The 17,290-nt window shown below is 41.9% G+C and overlaps 1 protein-coding gene across 1 annotated transcript; it reads right to left on the bottom strand.

The window, feature by feature from the left end:
- Positions 1-448: 448 nt before the first annotated feature.
- On the bottom strand, positions 449-16,803 carry LAMTOR5 (late endosomal/lysosomal adaptor, MAPK and MTOR activator 5). Its single transcript, XM_033954711.1, has 4 exons — positions 16,513-16,803; positions 14,781-14,842; positions 5,500-5,617; positions 449-1,031 (listed from the first exon to the last, which is right to left on the bottom strand). The coding sequence occupies exons 1-4, from the start codon at positions 16,545-16,547 to the stop codon at positions 971-973; spliced, it is 276 nt and encodes a 91-aa protein (XP_033810602.1). The 5' UTR covers positions 16,548-16,803; the 3' UTR covers positions 449-970.
- Positions 16,804-17,290: the final 487 nt, after the last annotated feature.

Below are 17,290 nucleotides of genomic sequence, written 5' to 3'. Positions count from 1 at the left end.
TAATCAATATTAGCTATGCTCAGATAGTTTCTGCCAGGATTGTACAGTTTTTCCTGAATATTCTTTTTCTTATTCTCCCCATCAGCCTTGGACATTTCAGGTCAAAATATGGTTCTGCTTCAGATTCTAGCTTCTTGGAGTTTCTAGTTTTAATCTGTGGTCCTTTAATTTGTACTAGTGAGAGGCACATATATGTTTTACATGTGTCACCAAGGGAAGATAATCTTTATGTAAATATCTATAGCAGTCTGCTTGTTTTTTCTCAGCGGGGGTATATTGTATTTTTAGGGTCCCGTGAAGCATCTGAGATAGGTCCAAACAGCACTGTTATGGGGTATGAAAGTTTTCTACACAAGGTGCAGAAACACAGAAGCGTGTTTTGACTAAAATCATTCCATACAATTTGAACTATATCTTAGTTCAAACTTACTGAATGCCAATGCAAAAATGCCAAGCCAGATGATTTTATTTGCATAAATGCAGCTCCAGCTGCCCCTGAAATTCAAGTACTAACAGTTTTTCTTGAAAAACAACATTTCACTCTAGAGTAGAAGACAACATAGAAGGCAAACACAAAAGCAGCTGAAACCTACACACGATTCCTAACACATTTCAACATGCACCTGAAAGGCAGCTACATGGTATCTGAGTCCGTCCACCCATTTAGAGGTCCAATGACTTTCATTTCCGTGGACTGATTACCTTCAATCATGATCCTGGAGCTTACTGTAATCAAAATGGTTTAGAGCCTGAGAAAGCTAAAGCCATTTTCAATAGGGCAGATTGAAAGCACTTCAAAAATCTGTGTATGCACAATTTTGACTACCTTGTTAAACTGTTTGCTAGACAAGCACTAATAGACATCTTCAGTCTTTTAAAATCATGTTGTATTAGCACTTTCTTATCAATCAGAAAACACTGGAGGGAAGAACCCCAAGGACTACATTTGGGGAAAGATAGCAGAATTCTGTCATGATGCCATCTTATGAACAGCCACTGTAATGCCATCATGTTTTTGGATCATAATGTTCCTATAAAGAAAAAAAAAAAAAAAAGAAAGGACATTTATAACAAACATTCAAAAATAATCAGTGTGCAGAATCCATATCCTTAGCTCATTTCATATAGTAAAGATTATCGCACAAAAACATTATGGCTTCACTTCATTTTACACTAGGAATTGGCAGCGCTCTCCATTCCACTTCTTTCCTCCTGGCACAAGTGCCATTAAGTGCAGCACTCCAACTTAAAAAGCCAGCTTTGCCTTATGATCATATTGAATCCACTCATGATTGTGCTGCTGGCATTCTGGTCAGAGAGATGTACAGTATGGGAGAATAGTAAGAGTTGCTTAGAAAACTTAATTCATGACTTCTATGGGACAGCCTCTCCACCCAACAGTGACACTGCTGCTGCAATTCACGTTACCCTTTATTAGGTATTTGGCAAAAAAAGGTTACAGACCCAATTCTACATGAAATTATTTCTTCAAAATTAGAAAATAGAAATTGCGAGGAGGAACATTTTGCTGGGAGCTAAAGCCTAGAATAAGTTTGTCTTCATTTATAAGAACATAAGAATTGCCATACTGGGACAGACTGAAGGTCTATCAAGCCCAGTATCCTGTTTCTAGCTAGATCCAAGGTAGTAATAAGCAGTAGATTTTCCCAAGCCATCTCAACAATGGCCTATGGACTTCTCTTTTAGGAAATTATCCAAATCTTTTTTAAACCCTGCTAAACTAACTGATTTCACTACATTCTCTGGCACTGAATTCCAGTGTTTAATTCCAGAGTAGATGCTGTGTGAATAAATATTTTCTCCAGTTTGTTTTAAATCTACTACTTAGTAGCTTCATCGCATGCCCCATAGTCCTAGTATTTTTAGAAAGAGTAAACCAGCGATTCACATCTACCCTTTCTACTCCACTCAGTATTTTATAAACTTCTATCTATTTACGGAGGCTTATCTTGCTGGAACCCCCAGAATACCATTGACGTCACTAAGGAGGGGCATAAGAGCAAGCAATGTAAATGGCAGTGAGAGAGAAAGATCTTGTCGGAAGCTAAAGCTTGGAGTATGTTTGTCATCATTTAAAGAGGATTATGTTGCTGGAACCCCAGAACATCAGCAGCATCACTGATGTATACATTTAATTCAGGGAAGAAAAGGAAAGTATGTGTCCCCAGTGTTCAGACTTTCTCTCTTAAAATCATGGGACCTATGGATAAACATGCCATTAAACCTGGCAAGTTGAATTTATCTAGTGTCTCCACCTTGGAACTAGGCCCCTCCATAAGTCCAGGATGGAATAATACTCTGCTCCCACCCACTAGGCATAAAACCTAGGCCTGAATAAGCCCTGCTTGGTGATGTGACCATGAAACCCTTATTGATGGAACCCACTGTGCAGAACATCCCATCTTCAGATTCAGGTGTTCAATCTAGAGAGTTGAGCGGGGATAGATATCAAACCCGTCCCCACTAGAATCAAACCCATCTACGCCCATCCCCGCTGGAACCTCTTCCATCCCTGCCTGTACCCGCAAGTAATCTCTTCCATTCCCGCCCATCCCCATAAACTTCAGAAGTAGTTATTTCATTTAATTATGCAACTGAATTAGACTCTGGTAGAGACCCATTTACAAATAAGCAAAGAACATAAGAATTTGCCACTGCTGGGTCAGACCAGTGGTCCATCGTGCCCAGCAGTCCGCTCCCACGGCGGCCCCCAGGTCAAAGACCAGTGCCCTGAGACCAGCCCTACCTGCTTACATTCCAGTTCAACAGGAACCCGTGCAACCTTGTCTTAAATCCCTGGAGGGTATTTTCTCCTATAACAGTCTCCGGAAGAGCATTCCAGTTTTCCACCACTCTCTGGGTGAAGAAGAACTTCCTTACGTTTGTACGGAAAATATCCCCTTTTAACTTTAGAGAGTGTCCTCTCGTTCTCCCTACCTTGGAGAGGGTGAACAACCTGTCTTTATCTACTAAGTCTATTCCCTTCAGTATCTTGAAAGTTTCTATCATGTCCCCTCTCAGTCTCCTCTTTTCAAGGGAGAATAGGCCCAGTTTCTCTAATCTCTCACTGTACGGCAACTTCTCCAGCCCCTTTACCATTTTAGTCGCTCTTCTCTGGACCCTTTCGAGTAGTACCGTGTCCTTCTTAATGTACGGCAACCAGTGCTGGATGTAGTACTCCAGGTGAGGGTGCACCATGGCCCGGTACAGCTGCATGACAACCTCTCTGATCTGTTCGTGATCCCCTTCTTAATCATTCCCAGCATTCTGTTTGCCCTTTTCGCCGCTGCCGTGCATTGCGCGGACAGCTTCATCGTCTTGACCAGTACTCTCAAGTCTCTTTCCTGGGGGGTCTCTTCAAGTACCCCCCCAGACATCCTGTATTTGTTACCAACATGCATCACCTTACACTTATCCATGCTGAACCTCATCTGCCATATCGCGGCCCATTTCTCAAGCGTGTTTATGTCACGTTGCAGATGTTTGCAATCCTCCTGCATCTTCATTACTCTGAATAACTTCATATCGTCTGCAAATTTAATCACCTCACTCGTCATACCAATTTCCAGATCGTTTATAAATATGTTGAAGAGCTCGGGTCCAAGCACCGAACCCTGCGGCACTCCACTGGTGATGCTTTTTCAGTCCGAGTATTGTTCATTTACTGCCACTCTCTGTTTCCTATGCTCCAGCCAATTTTTAATCCACTTGAGTATTTCACCCTCGATTCCATGGCTCGCAATTTTTCAAAGTAGTTGTTCATGCGGGACCTTGTCGAAAGCCTTCTGAAAATCCAGATATACAATATCGATCGGGTCACCCTTGTCTATCCGTCTGTTTACTCCCTCAAAGGAGTGCAGCAAGTTTGTCAAGCAAGATCTTCCTCTGCTGAAGCCATGCTGGCTGGTCCTCATCAGATTGTGTCCGTCAAGGTGCTCAATGATGTGGTCCTTTATCAGCGCCTCTGCCATCTTTCCCGGTACCGAGGTCAGACTCACCGGTCTGTAGTTTCCCGAATCACCCCTCGAACCTTTCTTGAAGATCAGCGTAACATTCGCCACCTTCCAGTCTTCCGGAACTCTTCCCGATTTGATCAACAGATTGGCTATCAGTTGAAGCAATTCAGCTATAGTCCCTTTCAGTTCCTTGATTACCCTTGGATGGATGCCATCCGGTCCTGGGGATTTATCATTTTTAAGCCTATCAATCTGCCAGCATATCTCTTCTAGACTGACCGTCAACCCTGTCAGTTTCCAGACTTTGTTTCCCGCGTATAGCCTGTCAGCTTCCGGTATGTTGCGTATATCCTCTTTGGTAAACACAGATGCAAAAAATGTGTTCAGTTTGTCAGCAATGGCTTTGTCCTCCTTTGGCACTCCCTTTATTCCTCGGTCATCCAACGGCTCCACTGCTTCCTTCGCGGATTGTTTCCCCTTAATATATCGAAAGAACGGCTTGAAGTTTTTGGCATCCTTGGCTATTTTTTCCTCATAGTCTCTTTTGGCCCCTTTTACTGCCTTATGGTACCTGCGTTGATGCTATTTGTGCTTTTTCTAGTTTTCATCTGTTTTTGACCTTTTCCATTCCATAAATGAAGTTTTCTTGTCCCTGATCGCTTCCTTCACTTTACTAATTTGGAAATAATAATTGGGAAGAATACATACTTTGTAAATGGGTCTCTGCCAGAGCCTCTAATGTAAATGTAAAATATAAACACACCAGCTGATGAGGACCCTCAAACTATGTCAGCTGAGGAATTTATTTATTTAAAACATTTATAGACCACTTAGTATCTATGAAGCAAACATATGAGTATATAAAATTTACCATAAAACATAATAACATAACACCCCCCCCCCCAACAATCTCTCTTATCCCATCTGATCTGATGCAAGGAACTTGCAGCTATGTGGGATTTTTTTCCCCCAACAGAGTTCCATCTAGAACCCCACAACATAAGCTCTAAATCCAGCCTGTCAACCTTGCGCAATAACAGAGTCACCAAATGCAGCCTCTGTGACATTTTCATCTGGCCCAGGGAGTGAATTAACTGAACTGGGAACCAAACTCAGGTCCCACAGAAGTCATTAAGCTGCCAGGCCAGCTCCAAGAGATTCTGGCTTCTAATCCTACCCGTCTCTCTTTAAAGTCAGGACAAATCAGAAAATTCTTAAGGTTCACCAAAACCTTTGACCAAGAAAAGTGGAAAAGAAAACCAAATAAAAATTTTCAAGAAAAAGGAAAATATACCATAATCTACATAAAAATTCCACTTTGAATTTTACAAGCTAGAGAGAATTACTGAGTTGTGTAACACTATTGATTGCTTGTTTCTTAAAAAAAGAAAATCACCTTATTGATAGGTGATATACCATTTCATAATGAGATGCTTAAGATAAACATTTACTGCTACTATTTTGGAAAAGGGGAAGGTCTACTTACCCACTATTTAGAAAAGGGGAAGGACTACTTACTTACCCACTGTCACATTCCAGACAGACAACAGGAACATCAGTAGAGTCGGTTGTTAATTTGGCAGCTTGCTGAGCAAGAACCGAGATCACTCCAGCATGTTCGTCAGATAGGCTTCCACGACCTAAAATACAAAAGTTTACAAAATCATGTCAGTGTTTTGTGTCCTAGGAGCACTGTATTCAATTCTGATGAATCAGAGAAACTCATACAAATCTGGATAATGTACTGGGTCAATGTGACAAACTGAACAGTAGCAATTCACCTGGACCAGATGGTATACATCCCAGAGTGCTGATAGAATTGTAAAATGAACTTGCAGAGCTATTGTTAGTAATACGTATTTTTCTTTAAAAACCAGCATAGTATCAAAAGACTAGAGGGTAGCCAATATGATGCCAATTTTTAAAAAGGGTTCAAGAGGTGATCAGGAAAATTATAGACTGGTGAGTCTGACGTCAATGCCAGGCAAAATGGTAGAGACTACACTTCTCCCTCCGTATTCGCTGTGATAGGCAATTAACAGAACCGCAAATACAGAAAAACCGTGAATAACTTTTTCATTTGTTATTCGCTGTTTTCTATTAAAAATCATTGTGAATATGGTGAAACCGCAAATAATATGGTGGGAGACTTGGCCTGTTCCTGAGAGGCAAAACACGGTGAAGAAAGTGCTTGGAATCAGCAATTTTTTGCTGTAAATCTTTGGAATCGGCGATTTCTCTATGCAAGCTGATATAATTTGGGGGAGGAGCCAGCAAGCTAAAAACCGTGAATGCTGAAACTGCGAATACGGAGGGAGAAGTGTATTATAAAGAACAAAATGACAGAACATATACATAAGCATGGATTAATGAGAGAAAGCCAACATGGTTTTAGTCAAGGGAAATCTTGCCTCTCCAATCTACTGCATTTCTTTGAAGGGGTGAATGAACAAGTGGATAAAGGTGAACCGGCTGATATTGTGTATTTGAATTTTCAAAAGGCATTTAACAAAGTAAGAACTAGTGAGATAATTAAATTTGCTGATTATACAAAGTTGTTTAAAGTTGTTAAATCGCAAAAGGACTATGAAAAATTACAAACCTTGTGAGACTGGGTGTCAAAATGGCAGATGACGTTTAATGTGGGCAAGTGCAAAGTGATGCATGTAGGGAAGAGGAACTCAAACTACACTTCTCCCTCCATATCAATTTGGTAATTCTCAATTTTTTAAATCTAAGTTTTCTTTTATTTTTCTTCTATTTTTAGGCTGTCGGAGCCTCCCTGGATCTTACCTGGTGATCCAGTGGTGACTACAACGGGAACTCATGGCAGCCATTTTAATGATGGCTCTGCACAGGGCAGGAGCATAGGAAGATCACTCCTGCCCTGCGTCACCGGTAGACCAGCAGGTAAGGTCCGGGGATGCAGGAGGGAGGCGGGGGTGGATCAGAGCCGGCCTAAAAACTTATTTGTGATTTTTCGCAATTCGTGGGCCAGCTCTGCACCTAACCCCCGTGAATACGGAGAGAGAGCTGTATAGCTATAGCTATGTGATGCTGGGTTCTGTGTTAGGAGTCACTGCCCAGGAAAAGAATCTAGGTGTCATTGTTGAGGATACATTGAAACCCTCAGCTGAATGTGTGGCAGCTGTTAAGAAAGCAAATAAAATGTTAGGAATTATAAGGAAATGGAATGGAAAACAAAGATGAAAATGTCAGTGCCCTTGTATCGCTCTATGGTATGGTTGCACCTCGAATACTATGTGCAGCTCTGGTCTCCGTATCTCAAAAAAGATATAGCGGAATTAGAAAAGGTACAGAGAAGGGCGACAAAAATAATAAAAGGGATGGGACGACTACCTGAGGAAAGGCTAAAGCGGATAGAGCTCTTCAGCTTGGAGAAGAGACGGCTCAGGGGTGATATGATAGAGGTCTATAAAATGAGTGGAGTGGAAAGAGTAGATGTGAATCGCTTGTTCACTCTTTCCAAAAATACTAGGAGTTAGGGACATGTGATGAAGCTACTAAGTAGTAGATTTAAAATAAACTGGAGAAAATATTTCTTCATACAATGTGTAATTAAATTCTGGAATTCTTTGCCGGAGAATGTGGTGAAATCAGTTAGCTTAGCAGGGTTTAAAAAAGGTTTGGATAATTTCCTTAAAGAGAAGTCCATAGAGCATTACTGAGTGACTTGGGGAAATCCATTGCTTATTCCTAGGATAAGCAGCATAGAATCTGTTTTGCTACTTGGGATCTAGCCAGGTACTTGGGACCTGGGTTGGCCACTATTAGAAACAGGATACTGGACTTGATGGACCTTTGGTCTGTCCCAATATGATGTTTACCAAGATAAACTCATATTCATTCAACAGCATCCCAAGATCTGAGATACAGTAATCTGAAAAAGTTCTCTCTCACCTTCTGATTTCTCCAATTATTGCATATATATATCTCAGATTTTTGCATTTTTGTCTAGTCTCTTATTGTGGAGTCATGAACTTTGATCTTTAAACAAAAAAGTATTAGACATAACACAATTTTAAATTATTACTTCATTTATTTATGACACAAAATTTTCCAACACCTACAGTATATCACCCATATGAAAACGTAACTGCTCTCTAAACCTAATAACTGCTTGCACCACCTTTAGCAGCAATATTTGTAACCAACATGTCCTATTATTTGATATCAGTTGCTGTTGAGGAATCTTAGCTCACTTTTCTTTGCAAAACTGTTTTAATTCAGACACATTTATAGGTTTTTGTGCATGAACTGCTCATTTCAGGTCCAACCACAGCATCTTGTTTGGGTTCATGCCAGGACTTTGACTAGGCCAATCCAAAACTCTAATTTTGTTTCTCTTTAGACATTCAAAATGTAGACTTGCTTTTGTGCTGCATTAACTCAATTAAGCTTCAGTTCCCAGACAAAAGACTGTACATTCTCCTTAATAATTTTCTGGTACAGTGCATAACTTGTGGTTCTTTCAATGGCAAGCTTTCCAGGTCCTGAGGCTACAAAGCATTCCCACACTATCACACTACCATTACCATCTTTGACTGTTGGTATGTGTTGTCTAAAGAGATCCACTTTTGACTCATTTAATAAACCAAAGAGAGCCTTGCATATGCTACAAGGCTCTCTTTGGTTTATTACCCTCTTAATTGGTATTTTACCTGAAATTGTTTAAGTCAAAAAAATGCACCAGAAACCCAGGTATGTTCATCTTCCCTACCCCAAGGGCCTGTCGTTATAAAACTTTTTTGGACAGTACATTAGAATATCAGGCTGGGAAGATGAATTCCTGGATGAGTACTTTGATTGCCCAAGCTTATTCTTATCCTACATTTAAGAAATCACTGAAAACTTACCTATTTGATAAACAGGAATGTTGATCCTTAACTGCACATTAATGATGGTTTTTTTTTTTTGTTAGGATGCATTTTATTTGTATTCTTTAACTGATATTGTATTTAATTGATGTTGTAACTATAGTGTATTGAAGCTGTATTTTTACTGAAATGCTTCAGTTTCTTTGTTGTGAACCGCCTAGAACTGTTGGTAGGGCGGTATACAAGAAAATAAATTATTATTATTTATCTCAAAAGGCTTGGGATCATCAAGGTGTGTTTTTGCAAACATGAGACAGGTACTGTTACACTAGAATAGCAGTGTTTTTCACTTTGCTAATCTCATATGAATCTCATTTTTGTATAGTCTCTTCTTATTGTGGAGTCATGAACTCTGATTTTAGATGTGGTTTGTTTTACATTTTTGTTTTACTTTTCTCTTTTTTTCATCAACAAGCTTTATGTACACTGTTCTACTTGGTCTTCATGTGGACCTAGTAGTCTCGCCTTCCTTTCAATCAGTTCTTATACATTATGGGGCTCATAATAAAAAATAAAAAGTCTAAAAAGTGGCCTAAATGGGTACTTGGACGATCAAAAGCCTGATCGTCCAAGTACCCATAATCAAAGCTGGTTTTAGACGTATCTAAAACCAGCTTAGGCCTTTCCCCTACCTCTAAACGCACAGAGAGAAAAGAGGCGTTTGTAGGGGCGGGGGAAAGGGCAGGAGGTGGGGCCGACCTACACCTAGGCGTACAACAGGTATAACCAAAACTTTAGGCAGGTTGCCTAGTCAGCACTTATAAGTTTTGACTTAGACCAAGTCAAAACAGGTATAAATGCCAAAAAGGGGCTGCTGAGCTGATCGCGGCTGGCGCGATCAGCTCAACGGCCCGGCAACCTACCCACCCCCCACCGCAACCATCGGGGCAGGAGACATGCCTCATCTCCCCTGCCGCAATAGCGATACCACCAAGTACCGCCAAACGCGGCACTTGGGATCGCTAAAGCGGCAGGAGAGATGACCCATCTCTCCTGCAGCGACCCCACCCCTCCCCCCGATCTGATCGGGCCAGGAGAGAGCCCAAGCCCTCCAGGCCCCGCCAACAATCGAGGCAAGAGGAAGCCAAAGCCCTCTTGCCCCAGCAGCACCCACCTTCCCCGACACGATCGGGGCAAGAGGGAGCCCAAGCCCTCTTGCCACGCGGAACCCCCCCCCCCCCGGATCACGATCAGGCAGGAGGGATCCCAAGCCCTCCTGCCCAGGTGAAACCCCCCACTCCCACTAAGATACGGGCAGGAGGGATCGCAGGCCCTCTTGCCCTCGACGCAACCCCCCCACGACCGCCCCCCCGAACCCATGATTGTCCCCCCCGCCAACTCGTGAACCCCCCTCCACCCCCAATCCCCCTCCCCGTACCTTAAAAATCGTTGGTCTGATAGACGGGTGCCAAGCTCGTCTGTCTGACAGGCCAGCCATCCCTGGAATGGCTGGCCTTAGGGCCTGATTGGCACAGGAGGCTCAAACCCCACCCACAAGTGGGGCCTGAGGCTATTGGGCTGAATGGGCCCATGTGCCTAAGGCCCCGCCCACAGGAGGGGCCTAATACTACTGGGCCGATTCCGGTTCGCCCAGGCACCTCAGGCCCCACCTATGGGCAGGGTTTGAGCTACCTGGGCCAATCAGGCCCTAAGGCCAGCCATTCCGGAGAAGGTTGACCTATCGGATGGACGGGCTTGGCACCTGTCAGTCCGACCGATTTTTAAGGTACAGGGAGGGGGATTGGGGAGGTTCGCGGGTCGGCAGGCCATTATTTTTAAAAAAACCTCCTTTTGGATGCTTTTTTTGATAATGGACATTTTCCCTGCTTCTACTTTCAACAATTAAGGCCTTAGGCCAAAAGGGGACTTAGACTTTTTTTTGATTATGCCCCTCTATATGTTATCAGTTCTTAACTAAGTTTAATTTATAACTTATATAATTGTTTTGTTCATCTTTAGTATATTTTATTTTATTTCAGAAGTGTTTCTTCCTTTTTTTGATGGTTTTTCTTAATTTTCTGTTTTATGGGTGTGGTTTCCTCTGGATATTTAAATGCTCTCAGCAATGGCGGCTTCCTTTTTAATGATTTTGGTTACTCTGGCATGTTAGTTGGACCGAGGTAAGTGGACACGCTTCATGGTTTATTTGATTCTACTCAGTTTCTGTGCTTTTTTTAAAATGGTTTGAGGTGCATTTCTTTCTTTATACACTTGTTCAGCATTTCTTGCCCCTGGTTCTGACACTGCTACTTGCTGTTTCTTCTGCCATGCAGCTATATCAGTATTCTTATACGCTTTTAATTGTGCAGTACGGCAGGCTCTTTCATATATTTCTACATATTTTCCTTGTTGATGTTCTGTTTTTTTTTTCAATAGTATTTTATAGACAAAGCGCACTCCTGCTCGGTACTGCTCAACAGCTGAAGCTGGAACTCGTGGCAGTGACTGACCGGGTTAGCAGCAGGGCAGGATCACAGAAAGCTCACTCCTGCCTGCTACACCACTGGACCACCAAGGATTCCAGTGGCAGAGGAGGTATGATGGATAGGGCAGGGAGGAGGGACAGGGTGGAGAGCCTGGGAGGGAGGGGGCTGTTTGCAATGTCTGGCAGGGAGAGGGCTAAGTGCAGAGCTTGACAAGGGAGGGAGGGGGCGCTGAGTGCAGATCCTGGCTGGACAGGGCACTTGAATATTAAGCCGCCTGACTTATATTCAAGTCAAACATTTTTCCTCCTTTTTGGTGGGAAAAATGGGGGTCTCAACTTATATTTGGATAGGCTTATATTTGAGTATATACGGTAATTAAAAACATCCATTATAACTATGTTCCCAGTTTGTTAGCCTCCTTAATTTCTGATAACATTTCTGCATCTGTCTGTTCATTTTGGCCAGGTAGAGGTAGTACACTCTTTTCACTATCCCTTTTCACTTTACACATTGAATTTCTATCCATAGGGATTCCAAAATGCATTTTGGCCCAGATTCACAAACAAGTTGCCTTATGTTAGGTGCCGATAGGCACCTAGTTTGCACCTACCAATACCTTTGGGTTTAAGTGGCATGATAACTAGTTGCACCATTATCCTTTTTACCCTTACCATCAGAGGCTGAGGAAATCCCTCCGTGGGCGTGGGGGGAAGACCAGGCTTCCCTGCTAACAGCTGCCGACCTACAAGGCATTAGCAGTGGGGAGCCCTGGATGCCGGCACCCGCTACTGATGAGGCTCCTCAACCGCACAGGCCTGTACACCGCTTGCACAGGCTGGCCGCAAGTGCCTCGCATCTGGAGCACAATGAGCACTTTTTCCCTTGTAAAGTGCTCATTGCTTCATACGCGACCTAACTAAAGAAAAGTGCCGGTTAGATGAAAAATACAGTAATTTACAGCAAATTTAAAGGGAAAGCAACCCTTCAGACCGGCACTACCTCAGGATTATTTTTTTTTTCACAGAACAGACTCCACTTGTCTCTCAAAGCAGTATGCCTTACCTGAACTAGGGACAAGGCTTACTGCTGAGGCACCTCTACAAAAATGTTGGGGAGGTGGAGGAAAAGGGGGGAGGAACCCAGCACAAGACCCACTGAGTATGACATCCCCGAGGTTGGACAGATCCCAAAACAGGGCCAATTCAAGCTCAATCCGGCTCAAAAACAGGGACTAGGATCCCTAAACAAATTCCAACAGCCCTACCAAGGGAGATGGGTACAGCTCACTCACACCTGCTGGAGACTGAAAGAAGACTGATAGGAATAGGGAGAGACACCTATTATGTACTATTCCAGAGTTTTGTTTCAGTCTCCACCTGCTGGTCATGATGAGATATAACCCGCTTGTAAGATAACCTATGCCGGTCTGCTAAAGAAATATATATATTTTTAAAGAGTAGCATTTTAATAGTGTATGAGTAAGTGTGTGTTTTGAGCATTATTTTTAGATCTGTCCTATCTTTTTAATGGAGATTTTTATTTTATTTTATATTTTATTGTAAACCGCTTGGACCTGTCATAAGATCAAGCGGTGTAACAAGTTTTAATAAAACATAAACAAGGCTAGCTGAACTCAAGCCTAAGTGTGTTCAGTCAGCTGAATTCAATTATCAATGAAATTTGTCAACTGGTTGATTAAGTAACTAAAGGGGCAGTTACATTTTCACATGGGTGATATGGTTATTGAATAGCTTTTCTCCTTCAATAAATTAAGTAAAACTTTTAAAACTGTGTTAGGTGTTTACTCAAGTTACTTTTGTCTAATAAGATCTGAAACCATACAGTGAGACATTTGCAAAAACAGCAAAAATCAAAGTGAGGGACTTTTTCACATCACTGTAAGAAAGTATTTACTAAGATCACATCAATACATTCCTTTCAGAAGCTTGGATAACTTCAGATTAATGTAATACACATTGAGGCCTTTGAATGTTATACTGTATACAAATCCGTCGGAAAACATTTACTTAAACATTTGTGTATGTTATTCTATTTGTGTATGGAAGTAGAACAAGGTATTCAAACCCAAGAATCCTACTTATGTTTATAATGTGAAAGCTTGCAGTTTTACAGATCTTATTAGTACCCTTCTTATCAAATCAGATTTGTTTAAAATGGTCAAATATTTCAAAACTTCCCAGTATGTTCCAGCATAATGTTATAACTATTTAGCTTAAAATTCACCACCAAGGGCCTGCAACTGTTTTCAGTCAATCAAGATCCAGGACCTTTTTAAAGCACATAAGTTTTATTGTCTTTTGTGGTTTGCTTCTGTCTGTATTCACTTGTTGGTCAATTTTTGTTCACGTATGCATAGAAAAAAGATCTACCCAATTTCTCTCTATAATAATAATAAACTTCTCATACTGGCCAAAGGAGTGAAGCATTCTAAAGTAACACGGGAGTGTAGGCATGATCTAGTGGTTAGAGCTGCTGCCTCAGCACCCTGGGGTTGTGGATTCAAGCCCAGTGCCACTCTTTGTGACCCTGGGCCAGTCAATCTTCCATCCATTGCCCCAAGTACTATAGTTTGATTGTGAGCCTGCCAGGATAGATAGGGAAAACACTTAAGAGTACCTGCTTACTAGTCAACATACTGTAAACTGCTTTGATATCTACAGAGGAAAGGCAGCATATCAAATAAAGATAACCATTAACATTTATTCAATAAAGAAATTTTTGTTAAGCTGAGAAAGTCTTTTCTAAGACGCCTCATTTTAATGGTTGGTCATGCAATGTAAAAAACAATATTCTGTTCAATTTTTTCATATACTTGTAAAGACTCTTTTTCATTTGTGCTAAAAATGTAAAGTTGGTAATATCAAGTGTCACATAAAGACCTTTATTGGGGAGGGGGAGGGGCCTTCCAGCTCAATTAGAATCAAAGCTGACATCCAGCATCATAAATATTTGAATTGCTGCTACCCAGGATTTTCCATCTATTTTATATTCCCTTCGCAGCTCACCTAGTCCAGTCCTCCTTAGCCAGAGTCCCTACCCTAAGGGCTCCTTTTACTAAGGTGCGCTAGTGTTTTTAGTGCATGCTAAACCTGTGCTATGCTTCTAGAACTAATGCCAGCTCAATGCTGGCGTTAAGGTCTAGCACGCGCAGCAATTCAGTGCGCTACTCTGCGCGTTACAGCTCTAACATACTTCTGTAAAAGGAGCCCTAAGATTCCTTATAGGAACCTGAAATCATGGACCCTGAATCCAGTCTCTAGATTTTATCAATATCTCTCCAGTATCCTCAGGGAGCAGACAACCTGATTTGGGAATCAAATCCAGGCCTTCTGCACAGCCATTGAGTTAGCCCCAGAAAAAGGTTGTTAATTTCACTTCAAGGGTTCTACAATCCTATCAGGTCTTTATTAGATTGATCCCTACTCTTTACATCAGGTAGGTGACATTAGCTCACTCACAGCCCAGATTCAGCCCCTGAGAATCAGTGCATAAAACTCCAATGATGGAAGGATTCTTCATTCTGCAGGAGACAAGAAAAAGAATGGGAAACATATTGGTCACTGAATCTGACCTAAAGCAAGAATATCAAAGACTCATTGGTACAAAAAAGTAGCTCTATTCATTAGGGATGTGTACAGGGCAAATATTTATAATTTGTTTTTAGTCTGTTTGTGCTTTTTATCTGACTTTCAAACTTTTTTTTAAACTGTTTCACAAATTCCTTTTAAAAATGAATTAACATGCCTTAATTAAACATATATTAATTCAAACTATTTTCTTAAGGCATGTTAATGAACTGAAAGCACATTAATGAGCACACATTATTAGTTTTCATAGAACATCAAAGGAGAACTATAGAAAAAGTACAGATTCTCATCACCTTCCTCTACACTAGGGGTTCACAACCCAGACCTAGGGATATATTATATCTAGATAGTCAGATTTTCAGGATAGCCGTGCTTGAGATAGATTTGCATACAATGAAAGTTTGCCATGGGATCTCATAGCAGTCATTTTTTCACTACAGAGACTGCCGGGCAGGAGTATAAAGGGATCGCTCCTACCCCACCTCACCGCTGGACCACCGGGGACCTAAGGTAGACCTTCAGGGGAATCAGGAGGGGATGGGAAGACTAGTTGCACAAAGTTGCTGGGAGGGAGGGATTGACGGCAGCTCTAGCTCCCTGCACCACCAGGGTGTTCGGATTCCAAAGCAGAGTTTGGATTCTGGGGCAAAATTTAGTACAAAAAAAGGTTTGGATTCCAAAGCATTCGAGTTCTGGGGCATTCAGATTCCGAGGTACCACTGTACTAGGTCTGGCTACATCACTGCCTTATAGGTGAGAGTCCACAAGTCTTTAAACTGTCTTCATCAGTGGTTGATGAGCACAATCACAATCCACAGGTCCTGAGCCGATTTGGTACAAGAAAGTGTGATACAACTAAACAGACTTGGTGGACCAACTAGTCTTTATCTACCATACTATGTTACCCTAGTAGCCCCTCTGTGAAGAAACTACTGAACAGAACCTGTCCTCTCTCAGGTCTCTTGAGGAACATTCTGTTTAATAACCAATAATAACTTAACATTTTTCATTAGTCGTTTACAATTAAAAGATAGAATAATACATCCATATCTCTGAGGTGGAAAACCAGGCGACAAAGTCTGGGTGTCTTTTAAAGCAGTGGTTCCCAACCCTGTCCTGGAGGACCACCAGGCCAATCGGGTTTTCAGGCTAGCCCTAATGAATATGCATGGAGCAGATTTGCATGCCTGTCACGTCCATTATATGCAAATCTCTCTCATGCATATTCATTAGGGCTAGCCTGAAAACCCGATTAGCCTGGTGGTCCTCCAGGACAGGGTTGGGAACCACTGTTATAAAGCATTAGGAGCAGATCACAGGTTTTTTAAAAAAAAAATTTTAGCAGGTATGTGGGGGTGGAAAAGAAGTACACACTTATGGCGAAGATACAAAACCGAGATGGAAGGGAGGTGGGACACTTAAGAAGATATAAAACAAGAGAGGTAGGATGGGTGAATAAAATCCTGAGCTAATAAAAACAAGAGATGAGAAAATCAACACCTAATTCACACACGGTCAGAGCTGTAAAACGTTTGAATAGTTGTCAAGCTACGAACCAATGTTAAAAAGTGACCCCAACCATTTCCCCAGGACCTATACTCACGTCTCCTCAAGGTGCTGCTCCAGCGCCGACTCCATCCTGAACTCCAGATACCTGACCGCTCTTACTTCCGGGTTCCACAGCCAACTGTCGCTCACCCCGCGCTCCTTTAGGTGTTCCGCTTCCGGGTAAGAGCGTTGTAGATTATATTTTCGAGATGCGTAATCAAGCTTTTATTAGTATTATAGTCCAGTCGCTTTAATATTTGGAGAATCAGCGGGTAGTAGGGTTTTGAGCGTGAAGGAGTCTCGCTGTCGGCCTTGCTTTTCTGTAGGTGCTAACAGGCAGGCTCTCGCAGCTTTATAAACTTAAAGTGGTGCCAGGGCTTTGAGTTCCTTAACCTTTTTTTTCCGATATCGTGTTAACAGTGACATAGAAATACACTGCAGATAAAGATTAGCATGATGACCTGTATAGTCTGTCCAGTAAGGTAGTTTGAATTGAAGCTGTTGCGCTGTGGAATATGCAGGCTACCTCTTCTGTGCCTTTATTTAAGTCTGTACCTGCCACTTCATGCAGTTGTACCTCTGTTGTCATTTAACATAGTAACATAGTAAATGACGGCAGATAAAGACCCGAATGGTCCATCCAGTCTGCCCAACTTGATTCAATTTAAATTTTTTTAATTTTTTCTTCTTAGCTATTTCTGGGCAAGAATCCAAAGCTTTACCCTGTACTGTACTTGGGTTCCAACTGCTGAAATCTCTGTTAAGACTTACTCCAGCCCATCTACACCCTCCCAGCCATTGAAGCCCTCCCCAGCCCATCCTTTACCAAATGG

Source organism: Geotrypetes seraphini, chromosome 8 (assembly GCF_902459505.1).
Source record: "Geotrypetes seraphini chromosome 8, aGeoSer1.1, whole genome shotgun sequence".
NCBI classification, from domain to species: domain Eukaryota; kingdom Metazoa; phylum Chordata; class Amphibia; order Gymnophiona; family Dermophiidae; genus Geotrypetes; species Geotrypetes seraphini.
This window is presented reverse-complemented; position numbering and strand designations above follow the sequence as displayed.